General features: G+C 34.6%; 2 protein-coding genes across 3 annotated transcripts in view; both read right to left on the bottom strand.

Annotated features, from left to right (window-relative positions):
- Positions 1–5,761, bottom strand: part of LOC138323968 (SUN domain-containing protein 1-like) — a 36,554-nt gene extending 30,793 nt beyond the window's left edge. The window contains exons 1-2 of one of the 2 annotated variants that reach the window (XM_069268929.1): positions 5,629–5,761; positions 385–480 (exon numbers count right to left, since the gene is read on the bottom strand). In XM_069268929.1, the coding sequence (XP_069125030.1) occupies positions 385–407 (23 nt within the window). In that variant the 5' untranslated portion in view covers positions 408–480; positions 5,629–5,761. Of the gene's footprint in view, positions 1–384; positions 481–2,237; positions 2,868–5,628 lie in introns of those variants that run through there. The other variant, XM_069268928.1, reaches the window with a different exon arrangement.
- Positions 5,762–6,023: 262 nt separating this feature from the next.
- Positions 6,024–17,547, bottom strand: LOC138323967 (NADPH:adrenodoxin oxidoreductase, mitochondrial-like). Its single transcript, XM_069268927.1, has 12 exons — positions 17,349–17,547; positions 16,604–16,699; positions 15,541–15,663; positions 14,486–14,530; positions 14,024–14,092; positions 13,297–13,398; positions 12,122–12,314; positions 11,279–11,469; positions 9,390–9,455; positions 8,511–8,619; positions 7,260–7,430; positions 6,024–6,814 (listed from the first exon to the last, which is right to left on the bottom strand). Exons 1-12 carry the CDS (start codon positions 17,514–17,516, stop codon positions 6,678–6,680), a joined length of 1,470 nt encoding a protein of 489 aa, XP_069125028.1. The 5' UTR covers positions 17,517–17,547; the 3' UTR covers positions 6,024–6,677.
- Between the last annotated feature and the right edge of the window lie 2,842 nt (positions 17,548–20,389).

The following is a 20,389-nucleotide window of genomic DNA, read 5'->3' as shown; positions in this document are numbered from 1 at the left end:
ATTTTATGTTACCAGTCCAAATTTAGTCCTATCAAATTTTTCCCCTCAATTTGTTTTTACTGCCCAGGTTTCAGGATTATAAAACAATCTTAGACATTTAAGTAATTTAGACTTAGCCAATTAAATATGACATAAGTTTTTGTAAAGTTGTTTTTGATTGGCTAAGATTAAACTTAAGACTATTTTGTTTCATGATCCTGGGACCTGGTCTCTTAATTTGTCGAATATGGTAGTAGGAGGTCCTCATGTTACAGTGATTACAACTTAACATTTTCTGGTCATGAATGGCCATGCATCATTTAAATGCTTCAACACATGTGGGTTGTAAGTGTCATACATGTAATGTTAGGTAACCACATAATCATTTAATATGTTTAATCTTACCTGTCAAAATAGGTCGGCTCCATGAACTCTTTTTGTTCAGCAGATAACTCGGTTGGAAGGTCATTTTTGTTTTTATTTTTCTTACGCCTGTTTAATCTGAAACAAACAGTACAAATATAACATAAAACAGTTATTCAACGAACCTTATAAAAAACTTTCAATACAATATGCTACAGTGTCAAATTTTTAATTCTTTTCTTGGGAGAATGCTTCAGTAGTGATGTGAAGTAAAAAGTCTTTTAGAATAAAGGTAAAAATAAAAAAATTCTCATAAATTATTCTTCCCTTCTTTCCATATGCAAGTGTTTAAATTTATCAACAATTACATGTTGAAATCACTAACAAATAGTTTTCTACTTGATATTTCTTCCAAGTATTTTGTTCATCAATACCTCATAATCATGCTTCTTTTTATCTGTTCTAGCAAAACTGAACTTAATTGAAATAATGCATACAAAGTGATAGGAATGGGATTTAAATTGTTAATTGGATTAATTGGAATAATCTATTATCTGATAGCATATCAACCGGCTGATTTTTCTATTAAAATTGGATAAGAATACATTAAAGAATGACTATTATTTTAGTTTCAACAGACTTTTCTTAATTCACTGTGCCATTGCGTTGTTATCGTATTGATTTTTTATGATCTTCTCTAAAGTATAGATAAGCCTAAAGAAACCGTCCAACTGAATTTCCATGCCCCATGTCAGGATATTTAGTCATAGATTTCCTGGGGCCTCCATTTTGAACTATCAGAAGGGCAATTCAGAAGTTTGATTCATATATTCAATGGCTTTTAACGACATTAAGAAAACTGGTTTCTATATGACGTTTATATTTAGTACACATGCCATCAAACTATACACCTATACATCTACACTATTAATAAGTCTACACAAAGGCACAATTTTTTTAATTTTTTTTTTTTTTGTAACCATGTGCCTCTTCACAATATCTTTGATACACACTGACAGCTAGCTAGTGAGAATTTAAACATCCTAGAACATTTACCAGCAGGAGGCCTTTTGAGTTTACTCCAGTGAGTCATTACCTCCAAGTCCTGGGGATATGTTACAAACTAAACATTCAAATCTCAACACTATGTTACAAAACAAGCACTTCCTGGATGTTGTAGCATCCTTCAAGTGGTGTTGTGCATGCAAGGCTATAATTATACACCCAGTACCGGGGTAAGGTAACACCAGAACATCTATTGCAATTTCAAAAGTTATTTCTTTTTAAAATTTATATTTTATTCCATTTTTTCCTTCGATGTAATGAAATGTATAGATGATAATTATACTCAAAGATCATGCTTACCAATTTTAAAAATTTAATTATTACAATTATATCATATACTACATATACATGTCCCAAAATTAATGCCCCTGCATGCACGCTCTACATGAAATCTGACAAAATTTATGTTTACTGTTCAAGATGTTCAAGTTCAATTTTAACAAACTATATGATAAGTCAAAGAAGCTAAGTAGTATCAACGATTTAAATTACAAACATGCAATACATACATACCCGTACATGAATAATCATGTAATCATTTTATGTCATTAATAATTGTATGATGTCAGATTATGACACGAGATACACATCAATTTTTGATTCAGTTTTATAAATACATCACAGACTTGTCTACATGAAGATGTTTTATTACTAACGGCAATTTTACTTTCAAAATGAGATTCAAACGTATTAACGTTCCGCCCCGGGGGCGGCGAAATGTCAGGTAAAAAAGGGGGCGTGGTCATTTTAAAACTGAAAGCAATAAAGTACGTGACATTTTAAAATCATTAAAAGAAATGATTTGATTTAAAACATGGATTTAAACTTACAAATTGTCCAATATACGCATTTTCACTGACGGTCAGAATAGCATCGGATGTTCTGGACCTCGGCAAACATCAACAAGGCTTAGCTTTATATCTGGAATGACCGGTGTTTGAGGCCACAGTCTGTCACGGTTGGCGTACGCTTCTGTGTATATGATGGGATAACCAATACACAATAAGTAAATCCCTCACCTTGTTTAGAAAACATTACACAACTATACACACTTATCAGTTTCCACACACGTACGCAAACGCTGACACAACCAACAACTCATGTGCCAGATCGTAGATGACGCCAGCCTGCAGGTCCATTATCAATATTTTCCCATCTCAGTTTGTAAGCCGCGCTCTGATTGGTTGTTATTTATAGAGCGACTGTAAACATTGCCATGTGGATTTCTCACCACGTAAATAAAATTCCATTAGCAAGCACGTGTCGATTGTTCAATTACGAAGGTTTTGTACTTGGGCTACAATGAATGGTATAATATGCTTTGATTCTTTTTCATATTCAAATGTTCTTGGGAATGTGATCTCAGCTCCAAAATTAATTTTACGACAGCCGACTTCTGCATAAAAGTTGAAATTTATTTTGGAATTTAGCAATTAATAAGAAAAAGAATGTAGATGACACATATAAATTCTTAGTAAGCATGATTTTAACTGTACAATTTTCAATTTAAAAATGTCTCTGTTATTATAATAACTTGTACAATCAATCTCGATTTATTTGATTATTTCAAGGATATATAAGTAAGAAGGATTCATCACTGTCCCTTTACATTACTAAATACCATGCGAGACGCCTATGTACCTGGCATAAAATCCATTTTTCTCAACAAATACTTATCTTATCAAGTCAAACGAAACACCAATGTAAAGTTTATGAAATTTCACAATGTTTATTACTTGCTTTAAGGACGGAATATTTAGAAAAATTGTCTTAAATTTTTGTTAAAAAAAACCCCGACAGCTCATGAAATGACGACCTGCTTCAGGAAGTAAGACGGTAACCCTCGCACCCACAAGCTACATCAAAAGCTGTATCTGCGGATATCAAAGGAAAATCAGTCTTCGCTCAACGTCACAGTCAGAGCACAAACACAAAAGCTCCAGCGTTGTACTTTCCCAAAACCCAGTGTGACTTATCCTTCTCATATAAATCTTTTCTCTCCTTCTTAACTAACTTTGTTCTTCCTAACGTCTCCCTTGACACTTCCTCACTTTTGGCCTTCTGTTGAACGCTTGCCCCTGTAACTAAGGTAGGGTCTGGGTTGTGTCCCCTGGCGGAGACCAAAGTCCATAAAAGTGGTAGTTTCTGCTCCTGCTTAGCGCTCATCATAATGAGAATGGGAAGACAGGTTCGCCAGTTGTCAGTATAATGTGACCGGATATGGTGTGTCGCTTGGTGTCTTCAGCGGCATGCTTCAGTGATATAGCAATAAAAAGGGTAACAGTTCCACTACACAAGAAGACACAACACGAATATACCACAGTCTCCCAAAACACGCACCTTGCACACATACAGGCTACACACCGCATACATGGGTGCCATCCTTACATGACCCTGGCTGTTAATAGGATGTTAATTAATCAAACAAACAAACAAATTCTGGACTACTGTTAAAATTAAATTATCTTTGGTACTCTTTCAGGTTTGGTTGGTTCAGAGTTCACGACGGCTTTTGAAATTGCTGATTTTTGACATTTATATTTCAAGATGTAGTTTGATTTAGTCTAATAGATCTGAAAGCATTGTTAATACACACGGAAAGATGAATGGAATGCTGGAACTGACAAGAGTGCAGTTTTGCATATTGGTTATTTTGGAAGAATGGATTTTGGTTACACTGTCACCTGGTCTATGTAAATACTGTCTCCTTCCATGAATTCTCTTACTCGTTGATGGAAAATAAGTTATACGATATGTCTTTAATTTCAGATAACCTCTGAAAGTTCTCTTCAGACTTGGCCTTTCTAGACTTGGCCTTTCTAATTTCTTTCTGGCCTGTTGATGGGATCTCAGCATGTAGCCTCAACCTTGGGCCAACAAGCTCCATCATGATCATGAATACCCTTTGTTGTTCAGTTTAAGGGGCCTACCATTTCAATGTTCTCCACTCAGTCGATAATTTTTCTTTAGTCAAACACACAGGGACCTGGCACGAAAATTTTCAACCAATTATCAATATGTTATTATTGTATAATATATATACAATAACAAAATCATAAGAAAATTCAGACGGAGTTTTTTTAAAGATGCTCCACCGCCGACAGAGCATAAATGATATTCATGATTCGAACAATAATTTGTGTTTAATCGTATATATATATACCTAATTAACACAAAAGATAATATAAAATAATAGATTTCGCCGTTGGTGCATGCGCAATCAGTACTTCATTTCATATAGAATATAGTGCCTCGGAATTTTTTCGGGATGCAATTAATTATTTTTCATATTTTAAAATTGAAATAAAATTAGAAGCTCAAACTTTTCAATGGTGGTAATGGTGTAAAGTAAGTTACGTTTGCAACAGAAGAAAAATACTAAATCGTCTGCTCCTGTTTTTGATAGTGAAAAAAAATACCATTTGTCAGCGGTAGAGCATCTTTAACAGATCGATAGCGATTGTACCGATCTTGACAGTTACAAGAGCTATATTTCTAGAGAAAGCTATTCTTATCTGTTAATAATATTTGTTAAGTTTGGGGTTTTTCTTTGTAATAAAGAGCGAAGCTCTCTTTTGATGCGTGATGACATGCATGGTGAGCTAAAAAAATTATTCAATACTCTTATTAATTTTCTTAAACTTCTAAAAATTTCAACGATGGAACTTGTTTACAGTAGAGTTAAGCAGTAGATCAGTCCATACCAAAATCTGGTTTACTATTTTAATTTTGGTTTTAGTTTGTTGGGTGTGTAAAGGGGGACAACTCGAGATAAAATTCTTGACTTTCTTGTAGGCTAGAGGTGAAACAACACATACGGAGTCTTTTTTTTTAATTACCAAACACGGACCAGCACATGTTTGTTAATTTATCTGTAGGATGCCTATACTACTGGAAGTACAAATTCCTAAACTTTAGAAGCTTTCTGAATCTTGAGTTCCAACTCCGCCCACTCCCAACATGCTCGAAGTAATTACGAAGAGTTAAAGTTCAAGGCCTAAGTGTCGATCAATGCCTGAATATGAGAGAGTAAAATAACATGAATATAAACATCAGAAAAAAGTGAAACTCCGGATTTTAGGGTCTGTAAAGTTATGGAAATATTGAATTGGCTACTGTAACCATACGTCTCCTTGGAGTCTTTCGGTCACTCGATGCATCTGGCAAAATTAAAAACTTTATAAACCACCATTCAATCTTAAGCTACTTAAGTCATCTCACCTGATAAGTTATTAATGTATATCTTCATCTTTTACATCTTGAATAGATAATGATGCGAAATAAACCAAGTTTGCAGACGTTTCACTCTGTTGAACAACGCGCCTTAGTTCGGAATACCTCAAAATCGTTCGGAAACAATTCAGGGGAAATAACTTTGTAAATAAAGGTTTCACGTAACCAAATATTGTGAAGTGTTGCTTATGTCAGGTGATGTTTCAAATAATATAAAAAATAGAATCGATCCATATAGGATTGTTCTAATTGTATATTACAGAAAACATATATATAAAAAAAAAAAAAAAAATGTACATTCCATGGTATATTATTTTGCTTATGTTATAAAATCCCCACGAAATATCAAATTTTCCAAATAGTCAGCTAAGAATGTTTTCTTTTTTCAAATATATGCTTTATTTTCAAAAACCATACACAACTCACAACCATCAACAAGTTGATTCACTATACATTTCACACAATAACTTAAAATAAAATGGAATATCATATATCAATTTAACGGTAACTTTCATTTTTTCAAAGCTAAAATATATATAATTATTTTACAATGATAATTATACGTAAAACGTATTTATGTCTGATTATATGTATAAGGCAATTTAAAATGAAGTTAATAATTACCAATGAATTAATTTTGAAATCTAAATTTATATCCAGACTATAATAAAGTATATTATTCGTATAAATATATACTAGATGTAGTTTGCTAATTAACTCATTCACCCCTGAAAACACATTTAGAACCTTCCAAATCAAAGACTAGACCAGTCCATTATGAAGTTCCAGGGGTGCATAAGTTATTTATAAGCATCCTGCATATTGTCTATAGTTGTTAATCAACTGGATTTTTAATCCTCTATCTTAATATCTGCCACAATTTGAACTTAATTACACATCTTATTCTCTCTGTTAATGCATAATTTAATTATGTCTTCTGTTCATAATTAAGTTTTCTTCATGAAGTTTAGATTATTTTCATTTTTATAATTGGGTTTTACCCAAGGGAGATCATCAAATACTAGAATTCAAATATACTATTCACATTTGGAGGCGATTTTTAACATAGAGTCAATATCCACTATTTTCTCTCTGGGTTTCCCACAGTGTTCCCCTTTCTGGATTTCTGCTTCGTCAATCTTCTTCCAGTCAGAAAAACTCACAACCTGCACACCTGTTATAGATATATAGACAAAAGAATCAGTTATATAAGTAGATCACAATATCACACAAGTTTACTTTCTCTCTCTGTGTCAAAACATCAAACAAGTTAATTTCGGTAACTGATTTTATCAATTTGATCCTTCTATTTATGAAGGGTATTTAATTCAATCACATCTGTGAATTGAGAGAAACATTTATGCAATTTCAGCCATTTTGACAGTATGCCATCCTTGCCCTGCTATATGATTTACCTGATTTCTAAAGCTGAGACAGTATGCCACACCTGCTATATAATTTACATGATTTCTGTAGTTGAGACAGTATGCCTTCCTTGTCCTGCTATATAACTTCATAATTTCTGTAGATGAGACAGTATGCCATCCTTGCCCTGCTCGGATTTACCTGATTTCTGTAGCTGATACAGTATGCCATCATTGCCCTGCTGTATAATTTACCTGATTTTTGTAATTGAGACAGTATCCCATCCTTGCCCTGTTTTCCAGTCACTGACAATACACCATTAGATAGGTCCTGGATGACCGCCTTTCCTACGTCAAAGCCGTTGGTCATTGTGGTCAATATGACTCCTACAGGACCTGTATTCACCCAGCCACTACAGTAAACCCCTATAAAGAACAATGACAGAAAGTCTATTATTAAATTATTCACCCCTGGAATCTTGTAATGGACTGCTCTAGTCTTTGATTTAGGTGAGACTAAGTTAGCTGCAATATTGTAGCTCAAAAGACTTTTAGACAGAAAATGGTGTCGTCTTTAGAGCTAAAATTGGTGCCGATTACTGCTAATGGAGCAAAGTAATGATCATGCAAACCATTATAAAACGTTTATTTGCACTTCATCTGAACCACATAGATTATCAAATTCCCACTGAGGCATTATTTTTTTACGCAATACATATGAAGGTCTTCTGAAGGGGATTTTTACGCCAAGTCCAGAAATTGTGAATATGACATCATGTGAGCGGTACGGTAGATATTAAGAATGGTAGTTATGTTTGTTTTGGACAAAAAATAATATGTAAATGCATGTATACGCATAAAATAATTGGAAACCTACAAAAAAGTAAAGAAAACTGTGCCCGAGTGATTTTCAGAGGCAGCTAGCGCTCCACTAGGACACATAGGGACCAATTCATACCCGGCTGAAAGGTATAGCAGACCGGGTACGTATATTTGTTCTAAGACTAAGTGTGTCATCAGGAGTGACTGAGTTGACTTGATAGCAATAGTTAGTGGTTGCTTGGTTATCAACTAAGGTTTACATTATACTGACAAATGACAAAGCAGTCGTCCCGTTATACTGAGCACTAAGCAGGAGCAGAAACGTTTAGGCCAGGGGACAAAATCCAGAACCTTCCTCATAGGAGTGGGCGCTATAAACGTTAAGACCATAAGTGAGGGAGTGTCAAGGGAGAAGTTAGGAAGAAAGTTGCTAAGGAAGAAGAGAACAGAATACACTATTACTTGTCCAGACCAGTTCCTATATAATCCAGATATATGTATATTTCAACATCATTAATGGCATTTTCCGTCATAATTCATAGTAATAATGTCTTTTTAAAAATAACCCAGTCTCTGAGTTGTTGTAGATAAACCAAACTTCATGCCATAAGTGACCACCAGTGGAGGACTGAGCTTGGACTTAGACCAGCTTGACCATTGGTCATTTGAATCCTAGATACTCACCATTAAGTCCCTGTACTCTACCATGTGTATGGGAGACAACTCCTTTCTGTGTGTTAAAGGGAATGTCCTTGTCGATGGAAACACTGCGGTAACCGATACTTCTTAGCACCTGGTAAAACAGAGAGCAGTGGTGAAAATGATTTTATCAACAACATAACTTTGAACACAAATTTGTTTTATTTATTTAAAAACATGGTACATTTCATTCTTGATACTCCAGCTAGGGGTTACTCTCCCTGTCATTATACTAACCCCTGACATCAAGATCATGAAACAATATTAAGTCCAAAACAGTCTTAAGTTTAGACTTTACCCAATCATAGAAGACTTTACAAAAAGTTACATCATTTTTGATTGGCTGAGCAACACTTTAATCTAAGACTCTTTCGACGATCCTGAGGCATGCAACTATCTCATATAGTGATACACAACTTCAAAGCCACAAAGTTCACCACATTTGTTATTCAATTGCTGAGCAACACTTTAATCTAAGACTCTTTCGACGATCCTGAGGCATGCAACTATCTCATATAGTGATACACAACTTCAAAGCCACAAAGTTCACCACATTTGTTATTCAATTGTTATTCATCTGTTGTCGCAGACAGAGTCTACAGTTTAGCTATGACATCCAGGGATGGATAATATGACAGCACCTAATAGTAACCTCTGGAATGTTGAGGATTGGTACATGTATATAATTGCCTCATACAAGTAATGAATTGGAACACAAAATATTGTGACATCTTTTACACTTACAAATTCAGGTGAGAATAGTTAAGGAATTTCAAACCACTTGGCCACTGCAACCTCCAGTTTGCAATAAACATTTCTGATTGAAACAAAATACAATATCCAGTATTTTAAAGGATTTCTTACCAGACCACAGTCAATATCTTCTGTCTTCTCTGTAGCCACAGCTTTCCTGTCGACAGGGTCCTCTCCCTGTCAATATAAAATATTACGTTGTCTCTGTAAGAACCATAACTGTCTATATCCCTTTTAAATTCAGACTAATTCAAAGAAGGATGCAAAACATTTATATAGTTTTGTGAATATCGGGATTCTTAAAGATGCTCAACCACTGACAAATGGTATTTTTTCACTATCAAAAACAGGAGAAGATGATTTAGTATTTTTCTTCAGTTACAAAAGTTACTTACTTTAAACCATTACCACCATTGAAAAGTTTGAGCTTCTAATTCTACGTCAAGTTGAAAAAATATAAAAAATAATTAATTGCATCCCGAAAAAATTCCGATGCACTATATCCTATATGGAATGAAGTACTGATTGCGCATGCACCAAAGGTAAAATGAAAATATATATGATATTTTTGTGTTGATTAGACATACATACACATGATTGAACACAAATTATTTTTCAAATAATGAATATCATTCATGCCCTGTTGGCGATGGAGCATCTTTAAACGACTGTATAGTTGTTAATTCTTGGAATGTAAAATTTCGCGATAGTCTGTTTTGTCATTATTCGCTATGTTTATTTTCCCAAATTATCTTAAGGTAGACCATCCCTTCTGGTTTCCTCTCAAGGATTTCGTTCATTTTTTGATATTTTCATTTTAGGTATACCCTGATCACAAAAACCTTATGAAAGTCATATGTCACCGGGTTAATTTTTCTTCCAGGGTTGCTTTAAGATATGTACTAATGACATAAAATTCCGGATTTTAGGGATTTTTAAATAAATAATATTTCCTCTGTGTAACATCCGGGGCCCTTAACATATAAAAGAATAGGTCCGTAAAAGTAAAATGTTCATACCTTCATTAGGTTATATAGAATTCAAACCTATATCAAATAAGCTGGGTTTTCCACAATAAAACGAAATATCATTACCGGTATCTTTAAAATTAAATCCGGACCCAATTTTAGTGAAAAATTGTATCAAAATAGTCATTGTCTGCTTTTCTCTGAAAAAATGATCTCAGGAAAAATCAAATTTTTATAATTTCCATGAAGATTAACTTATTTGCAATAAGAAAAACCAATAAAAAGTATACCTCACCACATTATTTTTCAAAATATGACCGATTTGCTTTCTAATAACCCTTTAATTTTAGCCTGAAAACGTTAAGAGTAGGCAAATCCGAAGCACTTTTCAACGTTTGATGTCATACATTGACCCTTGTTAATTTTCTATATTTATTATATTATTGGCGTATAAGAAAACACAATAATTAGATATCTTAATGATTTTATTTATTAGATCTATATAATTTATCACAAACCAGTTAAGACCTCAAACTTCCAAAAAGAGTCTAATTAAGCATAAAATACATCAGCTTTTTCTGAGACTATATTTTGCTCCGTGCAATACTGTATTATCTTTTTCCGCAATTATAAATTAAAGTAACAATTTTAATAAAAATTAAAATAAAAATATTTTCAAGCAATTTTTTTTTCCGTATTTTGTTTGTCTGTTTCCCGACGAAAATGAGTATACCAGTATCTTACAAAAAGTGCCTATTGACTAGCATAAGTAAAACCAGGACTTTGATCAATTTCGCAAATTTGGGTCAGAACTAGGCTGGCCGCGTGCTAACTAGTTAAACTCCAATACCATGGTTTAAATCTGTCCACAATGTGGATATTCAACTAAATGACATAAAAGTGTTGAGAATTAGGGAGAAAACTTGTATAAGCTTTTCCTGTTGTTTGATCCTAATTTCATATGTACCGGTATTTGAAATAAAACTTGTTGAAATTGAAATTGAAAGCTTTGAAATCACCTGAATTATATACCTCAAGTCTATTGATGGCAAATTTAACCCCTGTGACCTTGCCGCTGTCCCCATTTATATGTACAGGACTCTTCAGAAAGTGAAGGCCCCATTCCCGTTTGGCATCTCTCCATAGTTTCGTATCTGTCGGAGTGGGCTCCAGTGCTGTCTTATACATTAGCTCTGTCAGTCGTTTCCTGGGACGTGGTAGATCTAAAATGTAATAAGTTTGACTTAATGAGAATAAATCATATACAATATGATACCCGATAACTTTTGTGCAGAAATATTGTTAATTTGTTTCTATTGGTGATGGAATGACGACAAAAGATAATATCCCACGCTAATGTCATTTCAGCGGGAAGATTACAAATAGTTACGTTTCATCACCACTGGAGATACCAGTCCCGCAAAAACATTATCATCATGAATCACATGGTACGTCAATTAAACCCATTAAAGTTAAAAGCTTCAATCTAATGATTTTTGCTGTATATCTTTTAACAGCTATGATCGTTCTGGTAATAAAGCATCTAGCCTACTAGATTATAGGTGAATGAAAGCCAGAGTACCACGAGAAAATCATCAACCTAATTCAGGCCAGCACGTAATATCTCTCTCAGATTTATTCATTGAAGTCTTCTGAGACCATTCATGGTATAAAATAAAACATATGTCTTTAAGTCTTTCAAAACTTTCCATGTATATATATTTAAACCTATGTTTTTATTTCTTCCGAAATTATTCATTGTATAAAACATATCTTCCTGGCATTTTGTTTTTTTATTTAAGAAACTATTTTAACTCCAGTCATGCATGAAAATTGCTCAAATATCAAGATTTGAATAATGAGTAAGCCTCCAACCTGGTAGAAGATCCTTGAGTTCCTGATAGTCTTTTTGGTCAAGATTTGGTTTACTCTCAGGAATTTTGATCATTTCACGCAGTTCCTTTATAGTAAAGGCAACTTGTAGTGGTCCCCGACGGCCAACCAATAACACTTCTCGGACTTTGCTTTGGGACAAAGCATCTAAGGCATGTTGTGATATGTCTGTTTTCTGAAAAGTAAAAAAAAATTATTTCAATCTTACTAAATACTTGTGTATTCAATTTCATGCAATTATATTGACAAAAGTCAATGGGATTAGATACTAGGCATTGCCAATATAGGTCTTCTGCAGTATAATTTACTTCTTTATATGAGGAATTGAGCAGACCTTCATATCAACAGCATATGGTTGGCCAATATTATGCTATAAGAGTACTTGTGAATCTAATAGATTAAGCATATCAGTGCAGACCAATTTATTTCTCAGCTCCATGATACAATAACATAAACCATCACTATGTTCCATATTTATATATATGATTTGAGTATAAGGTCTTGCCTCTTACTCTCTGAACTAGCTAGCATAAACATTAAGTACATCTTAATTCATAAACAAAAGGACAATATAAGATATAACCATTGAAATAAGAGGGAACTTCCATCAAACTTATTCACAGGACTAGGTATACAATATTTAAATTCTGAATTTTTTTCCTAATTACTACAAACCCTCCACCTCTAGGTTTCAAGTTTCAATCCCAAGAGGAGCAGTTGGTTAGTGTTTTTTCTTCGAGTACTCTGGCTTCCTCAACCTCCTGCATCTAGCATGTCCTTCAATGGTTTTAGGTTTGGTTCAATCTAATTAAAATTAGACATGTAATTCCACTCCACTACGATGCTCTACATTACGCTCAAATACAAGATCTTACAACTCCCTGTTTGGGGTCACTTCAGCATCATAGTGGAACGGCATTGCAAGTCTAATTTTAATTGGATTGGATTCGGTTTTACAAAGCTTAATATCCTTTCTAACAGTCAGAAATGTTTAAGGATGTGGCAGGTTCATTGGTGGAAAAAAGCCCAGAGTTCTGCAACTGCCCAAAATGGGATTCAAACTTGCAACCCATAGGTGGAGGGCTTGTAGGACATCTTAACCATTGCGACCCCTGAATGACCTTAGCTGCTGATAGGACATTAAACCTTTAACTTACCTTGAGTATATCAATAGGAGTCAGCAGGATTCTAGCCACATCCAGGGCCACATTCCCATGTCCGAGTATTATTGCTCTCTCTGCACTCAGATCCACCTCCAACTACACCATAAAAAATAATCAAATTATAAATGTCTGTAAGAAATGAATCACCTACCTGCATACATCAAAGAGGGATGGACATGAGTGACACTCTATCCTGTTACCAGTTTTTTTACCCTGAAATTTTATAATGGGGTTGGTATTTGTGCAAGACAATGACAAGTTTGCAAAAATTTAATCTGTGAAATAAAAATAAATTATTGAATGATATAACCCATGAAGTCAAATTGCAAAAGTTTGATGAGCTAAAATTTAAATATTCTGGTTTCAGGTCCAAAATCATGAAAATTTTGACCCACAAAAACAACAGTACCCCATATACAGCATATACAGTATACTATATTTCCATAAACACAGTTAATTGGTTTTAAATGAATCTTTGTAAATTGTAACAATTTATGGATATCTTAACTCATTCATCTCTGAAATTTCGTAATGGACTTGTCTAGTCTTGATTTAGAAGAGCCTAAAAGTGTCTGTCGTGGTGAATGAATTATATGAAGATCAGGTAAGCCACAATAATTTATGAAATGTCAGAAATACAGATTTAGACAGAGGTTATATACTTTTCATTCTGTGTCATGCAGACTTGTAAAGTCTCTGTGACAAAGTCTTTCATACTTACATCTCTGTCCTGTGGTAGACCGTTGAACCAACCCACAAAAGATCGTGCCGAGACCACATTGTCTAAGTCCTGTTAAGATGTAATGAACAACATCTTAGCAAAGTCAAATGACTAGTTAGCAAAACTTGGACAATTTTTTTTATAATGTTAATGTATAATCAGAATGATACCAGTGATATTGGTATATCACAAGGAAGTTTATATGGACAAGATAGAAAATTTAAGTGACAATAAAATATTAGTATAGTGCGTCATTGAAAACGGGCTTTGTAAACTTCTTGACCTATATAACTGAAACAATATCTTGAAAAAATGCTTCATTTTAGCTATATTGATATATATATGAGTAAAAATAATAAAATATGTTTAATCTAACCTATTTTAGCTATACTGATATATATATATGGCTAAAATATGTTTAATCTAACCTATCATTTTATTTTTTTAAATTAATTGAGTTACCTCCCCTGGGATACCAAGTGTTCTGTCATCATCAGCGCCATAAGCCTGGAATAGACATACAAGTATAAATACCATTTACCACTCAATTCTGTATTAATTAAAGGTTTTATTTTCCACATTATTAAAATATTGAAAAAAGAAATTAGTGACCAAAAACGCACAAGTAACGAGATGCATTCTATAAATTGATACAAATGAGAAAAAAGACATGATATATTCGAATTACAGAGTTATCTGCCCTTGTAAGTAAGTATTGTTACATCATGTTTTCGAGTGTAATGTAATATTTTACAGAGAAATCAACATGATATTAGCCAACAATCTAATGATATCACAACTACATCTTATATTTGGCCACATTGCAGATAACTCCATAACATTCAAAGTCAGAATACACCAAAACTTCAGCATAATATTATAACCTGGGCCTGGTGATTTTGATACTACATTATACTATAGCTGCAATATACCTCTCGGATAGAGAAATTGCCTATAGTTCAATCAATTGAGAGTAATACTTAGCCAAATGTAACAAGTTTGATCCCTAGCGGAGGCAGTGATTATACACTTATGTAAAAACTGAAGTCTGTTACATATACAAGTTTACACACAATGATTTAACATACAATTATATTGATCTGTATATGAACTTAAGCATTTCACTAATTTGTAGAGACCAAAATGAAACTTTTAACCAAATTAGATTACAGCATTTAAATTAAAATTTAAGATGGTTTTGAAAACTGTAATTCAAATTAGAAAACAGATATATCGGATAAAATTCATCTCCGAGGTCTCATCTTCTGCTTGTTATTCTATAATAGCACATCACAGAGTTATCTGCCCCTGAGGATAGGCATCGAGTGTTAGTTATGTATGTTTTTATGGGTGCAGCATCGTATTTTTGTGGAATACGACATAACTTCAAGACTTGTGTTCAAAACATCATGACATCATAATTGATACCTACCAGTGCGGGAAATAACTCTGAAATATACAAAGAAGAAATTTGTGATACAATAAAACCTATATCATTAACTTGTGTGCATACTTACCAGAACCACAGCTGAATATGCAGTCTGTAGTTGTTTTAGAGTTACGTCCCTTCCTACTTCCACGTTACCTATAAATGAACACCTTTCAGAGTGAGCTGTCTTTGTAAAGGTGTTGATAACATTCTGCAAAGAAAAGCAAAACCAGAAATATGTCTGTTAGACATTTTAAAAAGTTTGCTAACTTAGTTCTATATATCTTAATTTCCTGTGAAATTTTCCATATAACAAATAATAATACACTTAAAGCTATGGAAGCTATACCTAACTGCTGGTAAAATTACGCTGTCTGCACCTTTATGCTTGAAAAGAAAAGTAGAACTTTCAAGCCATCAATGTGAAATGCATATGTCAATTATATATATGTTAGACTACAACCTAGAACATCAAAATGTCATCACATAATCATCCGTGGATGTACATGTGTACCCATAGTTCTGCTGACAGTTAACAAGATTGGATTGTCAAGTGGAAAGAGTTACTTCCCCTTGTTTCACTCGAAAATGAAGGGAACTAACTCTTGTAGATTAGAATAAAATTAGTTACCTTACATCATCAGTTGAACCATCTAAGTTTCTGCATGATTCTGGTACATTGCCTATATTTTCAATTGACATCTTACCAAATGCTTAATTTTGCAATTTTTAAAGATGCTCCACTGCCAACAGGGCATAAACGATAATCGTTATTTGAACAATAATTGGTGTTTAATCATGTATATACGGGTATGTGTCTAATTAACACAACAAAAAATAACTTAGTTTTCCTCTGGTGCATGCAAAATCAGTACTTCATTCCATATCGGACATATAGTGCCACATAATTTTTTTCGGGATGCAATTAATTATTTTTAACATGTTTAGCTTGACGTAAAATAAGAAGCTCAAACTTTTCAATGATGGTAATGGTGTAAAGTAGTAAACTTTTCTAACTGAAGAAAAATACTTATGTGTCTGCATGCTCCTGGTTTTGATGGAGTAAAAATACCATTTGTCAGTGGAGGAGTATCTTTAAATGGATCAAACGAAGAAGAAAAAGGCTTTAAAAAAAGAAATGTGCCTGTTACCTTAACTTCAGGGTGATCAGGGGCAACGCCAAAGCGTACTAGACCAAAGGGAACAGGTAACTTCTCATAGATATCTACGATCACATTCTGATTTCCCTGCAAGAACATAAAATATGTCATAACATTATAAGTATGTATGTAGTAGGATTTAGTCATAAATAATGATACAACGACTTTTTAGCTTCAAGATGGGTTTAATTTCTCTAAAGCTCAGCCGTTAGACAGGACCAGTATGTCTGCGGGGTCGTGGGTTAATTAAAACCTGGCTGATGGCACACTATTCCTATTTCTCACCCCGTTACATGTATAATCTAATAGATATATATTTCTTCATTTTGACAGGTTATAGTAGGAACAGAAAAGAGAACAGCCAGACAAGAATTCGAATCCAGGTCTTCAGATCATGAAACAATCAAGTCCAAAACAGTCTTATAAGTTTAGACTTTGCTTATCACAGATGACATGATAAAAAGTTACATGATTTTTAAATGATTTCACAAAGACTTATGAAAAATTATTTAAGATTATTTTGTGATCCTGGAGCCTGCAGCTAAAACATTATACATCCAGATGCTTTACTATTTTAAGAGCTGACTTGCTCCAGAACTATTACTCCAAATTGTATAGACATAAAAATAAAATCAAACTAAACAGAAAATTTATCAAATTCACTTACAGTTTCCTAAAATCATTATGATGATATGAAACCAATAAGCTTTCATTTATTTTCTATCAGTTAAGTTACCTTTAGAAGTTGTTGAGCTGTATAGAATCCTGCAGGGCCACTTCCAACAATACATACATGAGGTACAGATGAAGTGGGAGCACTCGAACACTGACAAATATGGTGCTTCAAAAACTGGTTCAGATGACGTTTACACAAGCGGGGGATTGCAATCACCTTCGGAAACATTGGACTGCAAATAAGACATACAATTGTAATATGACCTGCATGTTTTCAATATGTAGCAGTGCACATGATTTGTTATAATATACATTATCACGTCTTTGCAAGGATTTGCACTCGGGACGTCTGGGTTACTAGTCTGACGCTCAACCAATCAAGCTAAAGAGAAGTTCTCCCTAGCCTAGTGATACATTGCGGCTAGTATTGACCAGGGTTACATACTCCCCCTCAAGGAAATAACTTGTCCTCAGGTTTCCAGGGGTTAACAGTGATACTTGTGAGGCATGGCCGAGTATTTTTCCTCACCAGTCCCTTCATGGGCGCAATTTTTAACAGAGAACATGATTTAATATAAACATAATAACTGCCTAAATGCCAGGATTTGAACTCAAGACCTCTGGGTTACTAGTCTGAGGCTCAACCGATTGAACAAACGTCGACGTTGTTCTCTGTGAAAGGATCAACAAACCGCATCAAGACTTCTATATATATTTATATATGAATGCATTTTGTTTACACCGGAGACCTGGGTTCAATTCCTGGTCATGGCACTCGACAAGAGTATTTTCCCTGTTCTCCTACATGTTCTTTAACCGACCTGATTGTCAGTTGCTCTTATATTGTGATAATTAAAAGATCGATATTGAACAGACAGGTATATGACATAGTGAATGTCATTGTGTCATCGGTTTGTTGTCTGATAAACCAGTGTAGAAGTTTGATTTGTTTTCCCTCTGGAAACTATACAGAATTTCCATTAGTTTTAGCATATCCCTCTCGAGTTATAATCAAATAGATGTAACGTCGATCGCATGTATTTTCATTCTGATTTCACTCAGAATTGCCATGACAGCGATACGTGACCACACAATTCTGATAGACAATTTCTCGCGAAGACACAGCATGTTGCTTAGCCAGGTCATTAAATGATATTTTCATTCAATGGAAGCCACAACAATAGCCGGCGCCATCAATCCCATAGCCGCACAGCATGCTGGGAAATATCATTTCCGGTTCTGTCATTTCCTCGTCAATGCTTCAATGGAGTTCTTCCAAAAGTTCAAAAGCGTCACGTCCCTGTCGTCTGCTTATTGAGTCTTGTAAACGAAGTGGCGTTGTATGCTACGTAGAGGTATGACTATGTACTTTATTAACCAATAACATGACTGACTATTAGATTGGAAGTACAGATACATATATATCTGAAAGATGACCAGGGTGTGTATACATGATGCGACATCAAGCAAGCATTAGAGATTTCAGAGATGTTTAACTTCTACTTCCATGCAAAAAAAAGCCATCATGGTGTTTTAGAAGACGATTAAACTTAGATTCCACCATTTGTCTGCTTCATAATAATAATGATATTTAGTACATCACGTGACAGAATACAGGATTCTGATTGGCTACACACATGGGTACTATTTGCAATAGTGCCCGGGCAGGCGGGCACTATTGAAGTGGCGCGATATTGAACGTGAATGTATTGTGACGTCATCATTAATTGACGTCATTATAACGTTGCGCTTCGACCAAGACGTCAAGATGGCGGACAGGCTGTTGTGTGCGGGGATGGAAGCAAATGTTGCTTTTCTACAGAGCACTCATTTTCTTCTGATCTACTTTTAATCTTCATAAAGCTGAATCCCGTTTAAAAGAAATACAGATTTCTACGACAATTCATATCTTGCACTTTTAATGTAAAAAAGTGGTGTGGAAATGAAGATAGCGTTGCAAGGTGTCGCTTCATGTCTGGCTTGACGTGATTCTGTTACGATGACATGAAAACGGGTCTCATGTGAGGGTGATGTACTAAACCCATTATGACCTGTTTGAGAGGGCACTATTGCCTCATAGTATTGTCTCGAGATGGGATAGTGCCCTCGCCTTCGGCTCGGGCACTATTCCATCCCTCGACAATACTATGAGGCAATAGTGCCCTCTCAACCAGGCCATAATAGATAAATAGTATATAAAATATGCTTACAAAGAATTATTTGCTGTAACGGTAGACCATTTCATACTCCATCACGGTGTGCAATATGTGTACTGCGAAATGTTTATAACGAAGTATATTTGTTGATCCCCAGACGTTCATTATAACCTTGTTTTACAAGTTAAGTACTAATTATCCTTCTCCTAACGTCTTTTTTGAAAGCGCCATTACTTTGACCTTGTTTGTGTGTTTCATTAATTAACGTCCTATTAACAGCTATGGTCATGTAAGGACGGCCTCCCGTGAATGCGGTGTGTTGCGTGTATGTTGTGCGAGGTGCGTGTTTTGGTAGATTGCGGTATATTATGTTGTGTCTTCTTGTATAGTGGAACTGTTGCCCTTTCACATTATACTGACGACGGGCGAACCAGTCGTCCCACTCCCTGTATGCTGAGTGCTAAGCAGGAGCAGAAACTACCACTTTTATAGACTTTGTGTCTCGGCCAGGTGACAGAACCCAGAGGTTTCCTCACAGTGGCGAATGCTCAACTCGAGGCCAAAACTGAGGTGGTGCCAAGGGAGACATTAGGGAGATAAAGTCTGTTAAAGGTGATAAAACAGATTTTAAATATGCTATTTTTGTGTTGATATTTGTTTATTGTGATGCACTTGATGATTTCCAACAAAAAATACAGGTTGTATTTGACGTAATTTCAATAAAATGTGCTTGAAACGTAGTCCATAAACACCCTTGTCTAGAACGATCGCATCGCTTATCGCCCCTGATATCACCAGGTGGCCGCAGATTCGTGACGTCATCTGAGACCAACAGCTGTGACAAGAGCCGGGAAATTCAATGGGACAGTGTTGCGGTATTGGCGATTATAAATATATAAAACAGTCGCGCTACGTGTAGATGCTATATTGATAAGTGGAAATGTAT

The sequence above is a fragment of the Argopecten irradians genome, chromosome 5, assembly GCF_041381155.1.
Source record: "Argopecten irradians isolate NY chromosome 5, Ai_NY, whole genome shotgun sequence".
NCBI lineage: Eukaryota > Metazoa > Mollusca > Bivalvia > Pectinida > Pectinidae > Argopecten > Argopecten irradians.
The sequence above is the reverse complement of the archived record's forward strand: the minus strand, read 5'-3'. Positions and strand labels throughout refer to the sequence as shown.